This window comes from Taurulus bubalis (genome assembly GCF_910589615.1).
Source record: "Taurulus bubalis genome assembly, chromosome: 12".
Classification (NCBI taxonomy): Eukaryota; Metazoa; Chordata; class Actinopteri; order Perciformes; family Cottidae; genus Taurulus; species Taurulus bubalis.
Genome location: NC_136600.1, coordinates 25,831,125 through 25,846,124, shown reverse-complemented (window position 1 = coordinate 25,846,124; position 15,000 = coordinate 25,831,125). Strand labels below are relative to the sequence as shown.

Genomic DNA, 15,000 nt, shown 5'->3' with positions numbered 1-15,000 from the left:
GGACTATTTTAATAAATGCTTTTAGAAAAAACTTTTAGTCAGAAATACATATTCACTTTCATTCATTACACGTTTTCCATTAGGACACACCACACACACACACACACACACACACACACACACACACACACACACACACATACACATACTTGGGGTCCAGTCACCTGTAACAGGCCGAGCTCAGGAACATCACGCCCCATTACACCACCACACCAGTGTGTGTGTGTGTGTGTGTGTGTGTGTGTGTGTGTGTGTGTGTGTGTGTGTGTGTGTGTGTGTGTGTGTGTGTGTGAAGCCATTAGCTGTAATATATCCTTTCCTCTCCGTCTGTATTTGATCCCTGCTTTTCCTCTCCAGCTCTCTCTCTTTTCTCTGTTAGTTTTAATGTATTTGAAGGGAAGCTACAAGTCATCGCTCCTCTCTCATGCTACATATAATTTCAGTGTGTGTGTGTGTGTGTGTGTGTGTGTGTGTGTGTGTGTGTGTGTGTGTGTGTGTGTGTGTGTGTGTGTGTGTCTCCGCACTTGGATGCCAGTTAAAGCTCTGGACACTGTTGTTAATCTTCTGTCCTCACCTTGCCTGGCAAGTTGTGTGTCTGTGTCTGTGTGTGTGTGTGTGTGTGTGTGTGTGTCTGTGTCTGTGTGCATGTGTGTGTGTGTGTGCTTGTTCGTGTGTGTGTCCACACCTCCAACACGCTGACTTTTCTAATTTGTGTGTGTTTTCGTCTGCCGCTCTGTTTCCGTGTCCATCGATCATCGTCTTATTTTAAATCTGCGCCAAAATTAAAAAAAGAAAAAGAGTAAATTCTGTTCTAGGAGTAGAAGGACATTTACAATAACATACATCACTCTCCAGTGATTCAGTCTCACACGGTCGACTCACTATAGACTGGAAGGACGTCCTACACTTCCCATAATGCAACACAATGGTTTCCTCGAGGCCTCTACACACAACCTTCTACAACACTATTCAGATTTCATGTTAAATTGGAATAGAAACACGTTTTTTCACAAAAGTCTAATTTCAAACAAGAATTGGAGCCAAAGTTTTCAGATGTTAAACGATGTCTAAAGACAAGCCGCCACCCGAGATGGGAATGAACGAAAGAGGATGAATAAAGCTTTTGATTCCAGCTTTCGTTACGTATTTTTAGAGACATTTTAGGCTTCGTCCTGCTGACCGAGAGTCTGTTTTGTCTCTTTTTCTCTCTCCTGTCATCTCTCTACGGTAGAGTCGTACAATGTCCCAACAATGTAGAAAAAGAATGATTACAATGTGAATTTGACAGTTGTCGGTGCTGTGAATAAAAGATACTCACGTCTGGATCACGTGGAGTAACTCTGGAGAGACAGTCTGGCAGACAGGAAGTGACGCGAGGGCTTTCATGTTTAACGCATCGTTTCTCTCCAGCTGTCGGCTCCTCCACCGGCGTGGCGTTCTCGGCTTTCCTCAACGGCCGCTACCCCGCTGCCGACCTGACCGGAGACGTCACCGTGTCCTACAGCTCGCCGACAGGTAAGCACAACAACAACAACAACAACAACAACAACAACACGTACCATGCTGCTTTTGGTTGTTTGTAAGTTCCAGTCACGATATTCATTTTGACAGACAAAATGACAACTCCTCTGGTGTTAAAGCTGCATTCTCTCTCCTGACCACCAGGGGGTGACTCCTCTGGTTGTATAGAAGTATATGCTTCATGTCTTAAAGCTGCATTCTCTCTACTGACCACCAGAGGGTGACTCCTCTGGTTGTATAGAAGTCTATGCTTCATGTGTTAAAGCTGCATTCTCTCTACTGACCACCAGGGGGCGACTCCACTGGTTGTATAGAAGTCTATGCTTCATGTGTTAAAGCTGCATTCTCTCTCCCGACCACCAGGGGGCAACTCTTCTGGTTGTATAGAAGTCTATGCTTCATGTGTTAAAGCTGCATTCTCTCTACTGACTCCTCTGGTTGTATAGAAATCTATGCTTCATGTGTTAAAGCTGCATTCTCTCTACTGACCACCAGGGGGTGACTCCTCTGGTTGTATAGAAGTATATGCTTCATGTCTTAAAGCTGCATTCTCTCTACTGACCACCAGGGGGCGACTCCACTGGTTGTATAGAAGTCTATGCTTCATGTGTTAAAGCTGCATTCTCTCTCCTGACCACCAGGGGGCGACTCCTCTGGTTGTATAGAAGTCTATGCTTCATGTGTTAAAGCTGCATTCTCTCTCCCGACCACCAGGGGGCAACTCTTCTGGTTGTATAGAAGTCTATGCTTCATGTGTTAAAGCTGCATTCTCTCTACTGACTCCTCTGGTTGTATAGAAGTCTATGCTTCATGTGTTAAAGCTGCATTCTCTCTCCTGACCACCAGGGGGCGACTCCTCTGGTTGTATAGAAGTCTATTTAGTAAATTATGGTCATTTAGAGTCAAACAGACCATAAAGCAGGGGATGCTTTAGGGGCGGGGCTACACAGTGATTGACAGGTCTCTACGTCACTCCTCCTCAGTCCATATATGGTGACTTCCATTCCTCGGATGCAAAAAAAAGAACATGGTGACGGCACAATCGTCGTCACCGACTTCAACCAACGGTTGCCGTCTCGATGACGACGTCCTCTCATACAGTCTGTGGTTAACAGACACACGGCTGTTTATTTTAATTAAACCAGGGCTGTCGGCTCAATATGTGACTCTATGAATCAGGGCTTCTGGGCTCTTTTCCAGACGGCCCGGTTCATCCCCTGCTCCCTCCAGGCGGCTGTTGCCAGGCTCTGCAATAATTCTGGAAGATATTACTTTCCCCCTTGACCAACTAACAAAACCACTTTTTATTTCAAAATGTCACAGACGTCCTTTTATTTTTTTCTTTAATTTTTTATACGGATTTCGGCGTTCGTTCAAAAAGCAGCTTGTGAACAAAAAAGTCTGTGTTTTCGTGCTATTGTTTCCTTTGGATTGCTTTTTTTGTTGGCAGGGTTCTGCTGGTGGAACAGTTCCCCCTCCCCAAAAGCACATTTAATGTGAAAAGTCTGGCAATATTGGGAAGTGCCTCTTTTTTTAATTTATTTTTTCAGCTTTATTGTGATGCTAAAAATAGCCGAAATGGGCCCCTGGAAGCCGAGCAGCTGGGGTGGAGCGCGTGAAGGCGGCTGATCTCGTGTTTTTTGGAAAGGGACCTGCTGGACTGGAGGTAGAATTGGGAAGAGGTTTATTAAAAGCTGGAGCAAGAAGAGGCACGCAAGACGGAGAGGTGAGGTACAGGGTAGGAGTGAGACGAGGGGAGGGAGGTGAATTAAGCCTGGAGGAGGAGGGAAGTTACAAGAGATGGAGAGAAAAGAAGGGAAGTGTTTTAGACGACGGAGAGCATTAATGAGGTCCAGCACTTTTTTAATGTTTTCTTAACTTCAGTTACAGCTCCGTCGGAAACAAAGATATAACGGTTGGAACGCTCCTCAGCAACATCTGTTGGTTTAAACGCTGGTCTGAGATCAGTGTTCTTTACCGTCACGCTGACGGTGTGGTAACCTTGAGTGACGCTGCATTCTCTCTCCTGACCACCAGGGGGCGACTCCTCTGGTTGTATAGAAATCTATGCTTCATGTGTTAAAGCTGCATTCTCTCTCCTGACCACCAGGGGGCGACTCCTCTGGTTGTATAGAAGTCTATGCTTCATGTGTTAAAGCTGCATTCTCTCTCCTGACCACCAGGGGGCGACTCCTCTGGTTGTATAGAAGTCTATGCTTCATGTGTTAAAGCTGCATTCTCTCTCCTGACCACCAGTGGGCGACTCCTCTGGTTGTATAGAAGTCTATGCTTCATGTGTTAAAGCTGCATTCTCTCTCCTGACCACCAGGGGGCGACTCCTCTGGTTGTATAGAAGTATATGCTTCATGTGTTAAAGCTGCATTCTCTCTCCTGACCACCAGAGGGCGACTCCTCTGGTTGTATAGAAGTATATGCTTCATGTGTTAAAGCTGCATTCTCTCTTGTGACCACCAGGAGGTGACTCATCTGGTTGTATAGAAGTCTATATAAATGACTCTACTTCTCTTGATGTATTCCCTCAGTAAACATTGTAAACATGAGTTTATGTCTCAATCTCTAGTTTCAAGTCTTCTTCAATACAGCATGATGTTCATTTAGTAAATTATGGTCATTTAGAGTCAAACAGACCATAAAGCAGGGGATGATTTAGGGGCGGGGCTAACAGGTGATTGACAGGTCATCCAGAGACGTATACAGAAAAAGTCAATGGTAAAGTCCGCCTCTTGCTGGATTTAATTGAACTTCTATGTGTCTAAATAAACGCGTACCACTTCACCTCAGTGAACTAAGTTAGCATTTGCACTGTTGAGCTAACGTTAGCCATCACTTAACGCCGGACTTCCCGGATCGTATTTCCCGTCTCACCTACACCCCCCTGACTCAGGTGTGTTCCTGTGTCCTCGCTGTGAAAGGTCAAAGTGGTCGTCTTAAAGACGGACGAGTGGATGTTTTCCTGCCGCGCTAATCTACATTAATGCCTCGTCTCCTCTCGTCCTCTAAATGCTCTCCCGGTATGGGAGGAATGCACCACTTTGTCTTCACCTCCTTTCTTTCCGTCTCCGCTCCCCACCCGGGGGTGACGGTTACGCCCCGCGCAGCACGTCCCGCCCGGCGGCTGCCGTGCCCGTCTCTAAGCCCCCGCGAAAGTCTTCCTCGACATTTAAGAAGACCGTCGACTCCTTAAGCCCTTCCCTAAAGGAGGCCTCGGCGCTCCCTGTGGTCGTTACGATCTCCGGAGAATTTCATTAGTGCCCCGACGTGACCCCGACACCCGACACCCGACACCCGGCAATGAGCTCCGACAAACACACTTCGGAGGGGTCAAGTTGGCCTTAATTCACTTTTACTTTTGTAGCCTGAAATACAAAAAAATGTAATATCTGTATATATGTTTATTTATTTATATATATTTATATACAATATACACACATATATATATATATATATATATATATATATATATATATATATATATATATATATATATTTATATGTGTTTTTTTTATGTGTATACATTTTATTTATGTGTGTGTGTGTGTGTGTATATATATATATATATATATATACGTATACATATATATATGTATATATATATATATATATATATATATATATATATATATACGTATACATATATATATGTATATATATATATATATATATATATATATATATATATATATATATATATATATATATATATACGTATACGTATATATATGTATATATATATATATATATATATATATATATATATATATATATATATATATATATATACGTATACGTATATATATATATTTATATGTATGTATACGTATATATGTATATATATATATATATATATATATATATATATATATACGTATATATATATATATATATATATACGTATATATATATATATATATATATATATATATATATGTATATATATATATATATATATATATATATATATACGTATATATATATATATATATATATGTGTGTGTGTATTTATTTTTATATATGTATAATATAATAAGCTACTGCATATTATTTTCTTATTTTTAATAAAAAAAGAAATAAGGAGATTTACACTGAAGTCCAAGATGTAAATTCCTTAATCAACCCCGAGAATTGAAAGGGAATTAATTAATAACACCAGAAGTTTACAACCCTAGATAATATGAATTTTAAAAACTCAGCTCAACTGTTATCGTTGGATCTGCCAATACTCACAGCTGAAGCTACATGGAGCTACAGGAGTTTAATCAACACCGTAAATCACCAAATACATAAACGTGACGCTGCATTTAAGGTGGAGCAACAATATATTGTTCTGAATAAATAAACAAACGTGATGTTGTATTTAAGATGGAGCCAACAATACATTCTTAATTAAATAAACGTGATGTGCTTGACTTGACTAATGATAAAGACCATCATATGTCAATAAAAGACAGACCCATGCCAGAGTTATTACAGGAAGTGCGATAACAATAATAACGTGTGGACCCTCTGACTCGGCACCTCGGGGCCTTTTCATTGGCCCGCCACCCGCCATCTGCTTCTCGTTCAACCATCGCAGGAAATCCTCTGCGACCAATCAAATCAGGGCGTAATCTGCCAGACTTCTGTTGCGGCGGCCCAAAGGTTAGCGGAGCAGGAGGCCGGCGGTTCAAGTCCCGCAGCAGCCGGGGAGATAAACGACAGAGGAACTCGTCTTCAGTTATTTTTCTGCCCTTTTCCTCAGTGTGGCTCCTTTTGATTGGCAGGAAGAAAACTGTCCTCAAGAAGGTTTTAGGGGTCGACTTCCACATGAACGCCATGAGCCACCTAATGGCTCATGGCCTAAAGCTTCTTCACCTACAGACGGGTTTAAAGCGGTTCTTCGCTGCGCGGGTTCAGAACCCAGAAACCGATCGTCCCGGAGAGATATTTAGTTTCTTACAGTCATGGAAAACGTGGAAGACTAATGGAATTTTAAAATGGTTATTTCCAGGCCTGGAAAAGTCCTTGAAAGAAATAAAACCCCAAAAGTTTAGTAAAAGTCATGTAAATGTGTTATATTCATGTGTTCATGTCGTTCATTTACGCTGAGTTTGAAATAATGAATATGCTTTTAAAAGAAAGACTCAAAATATAAGCAGGCATACATACAGGCATCTATATAAATGTTTATTCTTTTAATCAAACTATTGTCTCATTCATTTGAGTCATTTAAGGTTTACTGTATGCTTTGTATTCTCATTGTTAGTTTAAATACTACATTTACTCACTTTTTACTGTTTACACCCAGATTTCACTAAATGTTTGTCATGACATTTGGTTTAAACATACATTTCCATGACTAAATGTGAAAATAAAATGACTAACAATAGAATTAGCAACAGTAATAATGAATATAAAGTATATAAAAAGTAATACAGACACCAGCGCAAAAAAAAGAATGGTAATGTGAGTAAAGAAATGTGTATATAAAGAGTAAAACTTACTCCGGTGCCTCATATAAACTATAATAGACGAGTATTGTGCATGATATAATAAAACTAATAACACTTGATATGGATATTATTGTTGAACTCTTCATGCGGATCATTTCATAACCATAGATGTCTCTTACTCCACTTTCTGTCAAACCAATTTTCATACTCGCGCCTCAACGAGCAGCTGCTTACATTTTTGGGGGGATTTGGACATTTTATCATATTCAGGATCGGTTTGGCTGGGTGCTCTCCTCCAGCGGTACTTTCCAAGTGTGTGGCCAACAGAGCACACCCAGAGTGTGTGTGTGTGTGTGTATGTGTGTGTGTGTGTGTGTGTGTGTGTGTGTGTGTATGTGTGTCTCTCTCTCTTCTTCTGTTTCTGGGATCTTTGTCTGAATCTTCCTCTTTTAACCTTTAACTCTTCTCCTCTTCCTCTCTGCAGAGCTCAATCCCAAAGGTGAGTGTTTGGTTTGTAGAGCTGGAAAGAGTAGAGCAAGTAGACACACACACACACACACACACACACACACACACACACACACACACACACACACACACACACACACACACACACACACTCTTTATTAAAAATACAAACATGCACAAATACATGTATTTGCTGTATTTTAGGACGTATATTTCAATATACTAATCCACACAATTGATCAAATCTACACCGTATGCATTCCAACACACACACACACACACACACACACACACACACACACACACACACACACACACACACTACTGTATATACAGGAAGAGACCACTGCCTACTGTTTATGTTCCTGCAACTTGATACTTGGCAAAGGTCTGCACACACACACACACACACACACACACACACACACACACACACACACACACACACACACACACACACTTCCTAACTGTATGGAATAAATACAAATCCAATTATATTCTTTTATACTCTGTGCAGTTTACACAGAAATATCATCTGTGCACATACACACATACAGGCGTACGGATATGCACAATCTCTCACACACACACACACACACACACACACAGTAGTGTTCCTAGTTGTCAGCCAGTGTTTGTTTTAGTCCGTCTGAGTTTGTGTGCTTTGATACAGAATAGGATGTCCTGTAATCTATGTGGGCTTAGAGGCCCTTCAGTAGTGTACACACACACACACACACACACACACACACACACGCACACACAGTAGTGTACTTCCGCTCCCAACTGCAAGGTATTCATGTGCAGCTATTTAGCATCAGTCAAATGACTTCTAGCGGAAACATAAACGGGGACGTTCGATCAGTGTTGAAGTCAATTGGAACAATAAATTGATTGATTAGGCTGAGATGTCTTTCTCGGCGGCGGTGCCTACATGTACCAGGATGCATTGCGGCTTGCACTTCGTCCGTTTGCTCTGGCTCGAATGTCAAAGTCGACCAAAACACTGAGATGTGTCGGCGTCCACAACAGTTGGCACGATGGAACCGGTTTAAGAAGTTTTGTTCCTTCGCAGCATCCAGGGCCGAAAAACAACGGCTTTTGGAATACCCAAAAAATCAATATTCCATAGTCTTAAAAATAAAAAAAGATGTGTCTGCAGTACACCTTTGAGCCAGAAGAGGGAGCCTGAATGTTCACACAGTTCTGATAATTGTAGCCAACTGATATAAAAGGCTATATGAGACAGCAGAAAGCAGCCTGTAGTTCCTCCTCGTGTCCAGCGACGTCACTGTCAGGAATCCACTGCTCCTACAGACCGTCAGCGCTGATCACACACATACTTGTTGGCAAATCTCCCCGTCTAAGTGCAGGAAAAGCTCTCGGTTATTATCACACAACAGAAACCTGGGATCACTTTGTGAGCTGAAAGATGCTCGATGAAGAACGTTGCTCCAGAAATCCACATCTGGACGTTCATCACCTCGTGCAGAATGCTGCACATTAATGAACGTGATTTGTTGAGGAGTGAGCTGTGCTGTGTACCTCAGAGGAAATGATAAAAAGACACACACACACACACACACACACACACACACACACACACACACACACACACACACACACACACACACACACACACACACAGAATGAGCAGATGTGGTCTTTCATTGTACACACTAAATCACACACACACACATACACACATGGCTGACATCACTGCAGCTGTGGTAAGAACCTGATCCTGTACAGTGGTCCTCTACTCAAATAAATAAACTCTCTGGCACACACACACACACACACACACACACACACACACACACACACACACACACACACACACAGCAGCGTTCATGGTTCTAGAGGCTGCGTCCACTCTGATAAACATGCTTCCTTGAGTCACCTGGATGTTTACAAAAGGAGAGAAATCGTCCCAAAAATCTGTCACTTTGACCACATGTGGATTCCCCAGAGAGTCAGTGAGAAGAGACTGGACCCCAGAGAGTCAGTGAGAAGAGACTGGACCCCATAGAGTCAGTGAGAAGAGACTGGACCCCATAGAGTCAGTGAGAAGAGACTGGACCCCATAGAGTCAGTGAGAAGAGACTGGACCCCATAGAGTCAGTGAGAAGAGACTGGACACCAGAGAGTCAGTGAGAAGAGACTGGACCCCATAGAGTCAGTGAGAAGAGACTGGACCCCATAGAGTCAGTGAGAAGAGACTGGACCCCAGAGAGTCAGTGAGAAGAGACTGGACCCCATAGAGTCAGTGAGAAGAGACTGGACCCCATAGAGTCAGTGAGAAGAGACTGGACCCCAGAGAGTCAGTGAGAAGAGACTGGACCCCATAGAGTCAGTGAGAAGAGACTGGACCCCATAGAGTCAGTGAGAAGAGATTGGACCCCATAGAGTCAGTGAGAAGAGACTGGACCCCATAGAGTCAGTGAGAAGAGACTGGACCCCAGTCCTCCTCCAACTCCGCCCGTGTTCTTTCTTTCTACGGGTTGTTACCGTTTTCTTTGGCTCTTTCTCTTCCCTCCTTCTCAGTTCACTGTTTTCAAACCCCATAATAAACCCCTCACATAATCACTTAATAACTGCACGTCTGGAACGAAGAAGGCGCACAGTAGTCAGAAGTAATCATCGCTATCTGTAATCACCTGGAACATGCCGTGTTGCAGCCCCCCCCATCATGTCGTTAGCTCAACTCCCCCCCGCTCCATCTCTTCTTAACAACTGTTTTCCTCCATCACTCCTTCCCCTCCGCTCTGTTATTCTAGCTAAGTGTAGATTTCTGCCAAGCTCAGCACTGCTTAAGCTCAGGACACATATAGTTGGCCTTAACTCTCCTCCTCCTTTTTCTCCTCCTTTCTTTTTTTTACAAAACTTCCTCTTCGGCTCTTTGACAAACACCCCGGTGTTGACGTTGAGTCTCTCGGCCTCGTAGCTCCCCGATACTCTCGTAACGTGAATATCTGCAGCGTTGACTGTGTTAATGAATGTTAACTCGGCTGCTGTTTGGAGAGAGAAAGCCGAGAGAAAGAAAGAAAGAACCGATGTGCCGACCGCCTTTTGATTCTCCGTAGAGGAGTTGTGAGGAGATGGGTGCCACTTAAAGGGGAAGTGGGCTGTGAATGTAAGGTTGTTATTCCAGGGAACGAGCAGCGAGGTGGGAGAAGTGTGAAATAATGCAGTATAAGTGGTTTTTATTAGTCCAGTAGAGGCGATTCATTGTGTATTTTGCAATGACAAAGCAGGCCGATGGAGAACGTCTTCACCTTTGGTGTGTTCTCTTCTCCTCAGGGGTTCCCAGGGTTCTCCAGGCCCGGTTCTGTCTCCCTCTGGCGCTGCTGTGTGTCCCGTCCTCTCCGGCCAAAACCACCAAGTTCAAGATCACCGTGGACACCAACCAGCCGCCGGTCGACCTCAACACGCTCTTCCCGGGTAAAACACACGACACACACACTCAACACACAACGCCATCTTCCTGGGTAGAACACACAACACACACGCTCAACACACAACACACACACTCAACACACAACGCCATCTTCCTGGGTAAAACACACAACACACACGCTCAACACACAACGCCGTCTTCCAGGGTAAAACACTCAACACACACACTCAACACACAACACTCTCTTCCCGGGTAAAACACTCAATACACACACTCAACACACAACACACACGCTCAACACACAACACACACACTCAACACACAACGCCCTCTTCCCGGGTAAAACACTCAACACACACACTCAACACACAACACTGTCTTCCTGGGTAAAACACACAACACACACGCTCAACACACAACGCCCTCTTCCCGGGTAAAACACTCAACACACACACTCAACACACAACACTGTCTTCCTGGGTAAAACACTCAATACACACACTCAACACACAACACACACGCTCAACACACAACACACACACTCAACACACAACGCCCTCTTCCCGGGTAAAACACTCAACACACACACTCAACACACAACACTCTCTTCCTGGGTAAAACACTCAACACACACACTCAACACACAACGCCCTCTTCCCGGGTAAAACACTCAACACACACACTCAACACACAACACTCTCTTCCTGGGTAAAACACTCAACACACACACTCAACACACAACACTCTCTTCCTGGGTAAAACACTCAACACACACACTCAACACACAACGCCCTCTTCCCGGGTAAAACACTCAACACACACACTCAACACACAACACTCTCTTCCTGGGTAAAACACTCAACACACACACTCAACACACAACGCCCTCTTCCCGGGTAAAACACACAACACACACGCTCAACACACAACACTCTCTTCCCAGGTAAAACACACAACACACACACTCAACACACAACGCCATCTTCCCGGGTAAGGAAGAAGAAGAAGACGACAGAAGAGGAGGACGAGGGAAGAAGGAAAGAAGGAGAAAAGAAGGAAGAGGAAGAAGAACACAGCATTTAAGGAACATTTCAAAGACACAATAAAAGAAGGTCATCCTTTATTTTCCACGTATTTTATTTTATCCAAACTTCACAATTTCCAAACGGCGATCGAGAAGAAACGTGGTTGTGTCTGAGGAAGTGATCTCTTCACGTGTCACATGACCTGCAGCGTCTGCCGTCATAGGTTCAAACCCCCGTGTTCGCTCCAAGCATCGTAGATTAATCACAGAGCTGAGGACCAGTGAGGCGGCCACCAGAGGGCGCCGCCCGGAGCCAGACAACACCAGCGTGTTGACGTTTACCAGTAATCAACCGGTGCATTCTGTGTGTGGTTGTGTATTCATGGCAGTGTGTTTATGCGTGTTTATTTATGTGTGTGTGAGAGATGCTCTGTTTCCCAGTTATCTGACAATCGGCTACAATCGGCAATCTGTCTCATCGTGCTGCCGTCTGTCTGTCTGTCTGTCTCTCTCTCTCTCTCTCTCTCTCTCTCTCTCTCTCTCTCTCTCTCTCTCTCTCTCTCTCTCTCTCTCTCTCTCTCTCTCTGCAGAGTTTGCGGTGAAATCTGAAGATAAGGACGGAAACAGTTTGGCTTTTCAGTTCCTGTCAGGAGACAAAGTTACCGTGCTGGCCTCCAGGACCTCCCGTGAGTTATGACCTCCATGAACACCAGTTTACCTCCATGAACACCAGTTTACCTTCATCTGAACACCAGTTTACCTCCATAAACACCAGTTTACCTTCATGTGAACACCAGTTTACCTTCATGTGAACACCAGTTTACCTTCATGTGAACACCAGTTTACCTTCATGTGAACACCAGTTTACCTCCATGAACACCAGTTTACCTTCATCTGAACACCAGTTTACCTTCATCTGAACACCAGTTTACCTTCATGAACACCAGTTTACCTTCATGAACACCAGTTTACCTTCATCTGAACACCAGTTTAGATTCATGAACACCAGTTCACCTTCATGAACACCAGTTTACCTTCATCTGAACACCAGTTTACCTTCATGAACACCAGTTTACCTTCATGTGAACACCAGTTTACCTTCATCTGAACACCAGTTTACCTTCATGAACACCAGTTTACCTTCATGTGAACACCAGTTTACCTTCATCTGAACACCAGTTTACCTTCATCTGAACACCAGTTTACCTCCATGAACACCAGTTTACCTTCATGAACACCAGTTTACCTCCATCTTGTTTCCTTTGATCGTGTTTCTAGTTCTTAGGAACCTTTAATATCTTTTGTTATCAGAAACTCTTCGCTACTATGCAGATGATGCCGTCTTTTTTTTGCTGTCTCTCTTGACTCCGATACACGTTCTTTTTGCCAGAGCGTTACCGCATTCAGAGCGACCGCTTTGAGGACATGTGGATGGTGGTGAAGGAGCTGGTCCAGAGGTTCGACCAGCATTTCCTCAAACTGGGAGTCAAAGACTTCAAGAAAAGCTTCAGCGGGCCGCTGCCTCTGCAGGAGTACTTCCTGTCCGTGGATAACCACTTCCAGGTAGGATCCCCATCTGACCTCGAGAGTGAGCGAAACAAGCATTTCCTAGTAAACAGGAAGTTGTGTGTGTGTGTGTGTGTGTGTGTGTTAGCTGCGTGTCAGTGCTCAGCAGTACCAGGATCTGCTGTCGGAGCGGGCCGTCCAGTTCAGAGCCATCCAGCGCCGCCTGCTGACCCGATTCAAAGACAAAACCCCGGCGCCGCTGCAGAACCTGGACACGCTGCTGGACGCCACCTACAGCCAGGTCAGAGGACACACACACACACTCACACACACACACACTCACGCACACACACACACACACACACACACACACACACACACACACACACACACACACACACACACAGTTCACGTGGGAGAGACCCGGGTGGGGTGATGTGACCCCCCCGAGTTTGTTTTTTTTGTGGTGAAAATTAGCATTTTGAGGTGGTTGATGTGAGCGACTCTGCATCACAGACTGTAGATAAGAAGACGCCGTAGTCATGGTGACGTCACCTGTCGATTTGTGGACTGGCGTTAAGAAGCCTTCGATTTTGCCGTCGCCATCTTGGATTACGGCTGTCGCCATGTTTTAGTTTTTTTTGCAGCAAATACGTTTAAGTTAGAGAATATGGACTGAGGAGGAGTGACGTAGAGACCTGTCCACACACACACACACACACACACACAGCGATGACGTGTTAGTGTAGATTTACAGTGTGGGAACTGTGTATTCTGCTGATTTATGGACTTCCTCCCTCCTGGTGATTAGCTGTGAGCTCACACCCAGTTGGACAGACACACAAAGTCATGCTCGTTGAAACAGACACAACCTGTTATGGACACACTTGCAGCTGCACGCCCGTGTTTGTGTGTGTGTGTGTGTGTGTGTGTGTGTGTGTGTGTGTGTGTGTGTGTGTGTGTGTGTGTGTGTGTGTGTGAGGTCAGTGCAAAGCTGATTTTGAAACAAAGCAGCCGTTAAGCTTTTGTCTCACCCTTTGTTTAGGTTTGACGTATGGGAGGGTGGAACTGTGTGTGTGTGTGTGTGTGTGTGTGTGTGTGTGTGTGTGTGTGTGTGTGTGTGTGTGTGTGAGGTCAGTGCAAAGCTGATTTTGAAACAAAGCAGCCGTTAAGCTTTTGTCTCACCCTTTGTTTAGGTTTGACGTATGGGAGGGTGGAACTGTGTGTGTGTGTGTGTGTGTGTGTGTGTGTGTGTGTGTGTGTGTGTGTGACAAAGTGATGGTTCCTTGCCCCTGCTTGTTTATTCTACACGGCGGTCGTCCGCTGCCGTTAGCTTCTCGTTAGCTTCTCGTTAGCTTCTCGTTAGCTAGCGGAGGCGTGTCATCATCCTGTGATCGGAGCCGCTCTCTCTCTCTCCGTCCGGCGCTCGGACCGCTCTACCGACGCACTCCGGTTCAGTGGGGAAATTAACGAGCTTGTTGAAGTTGTTAATGCCATTCTAACCCAAATAAACAGCCTTCACCTCAGGTTGGGCTGCGAACTGCCAGCCAGCCGGCGCTTGACTTTGTCCGCCTTTAAATGTTAATTACCCGCTCTGGTTAATGTCCACCGCCTCAACCGTTTAATCAGAC

The 15,000-nt window shown here is 44.4% G+C and overlaps 1 protein-coding gene across 1 annotated transcript in view; it reads left to right on the top strand.

Annotated features, from left to right (window-relative positions):
- The window catches only part of bbs9 (Bardet-Biedl syndrome 9), a gene marked incomplete at both ends in the record, with an annotated part of 88,731 nt that overhangs the window by 33,241 nt on the left and 40,490 nt on the right, over nucleotides 1-15,000 (top strand). The window contains 6 exons of the mRNA XM_079227381.1: nucleotides 1,411-1,515; nucleotides 7,456-7,470; nucleotides 10,743-10,883; nucleotides 12,454-12,549; nucleotides 13,254-13,426; nucleotides 13,518-13,670. Of these exons, the coding sequence (XP_079083507.1) occupies nucleotides 1,411-1,515; nucleotides 7,456-7,470; nucleotides 10,743-10,883; nucleotides 12,454-12,549; nucleotides 13,254-13,426; nucleotides 13,518-13,670 (683 nt within the window). The remainder of the gene's footprint in view (nucleotides 1-1,410; nucleotides 1,516-7,455; nucleotides 7,471-10,742; nucleotides 10,884-12,453; nucleotides 12,550-13,253; nucleotides 13,427-13,517; nucleotides 13,671-15,000) is intronic.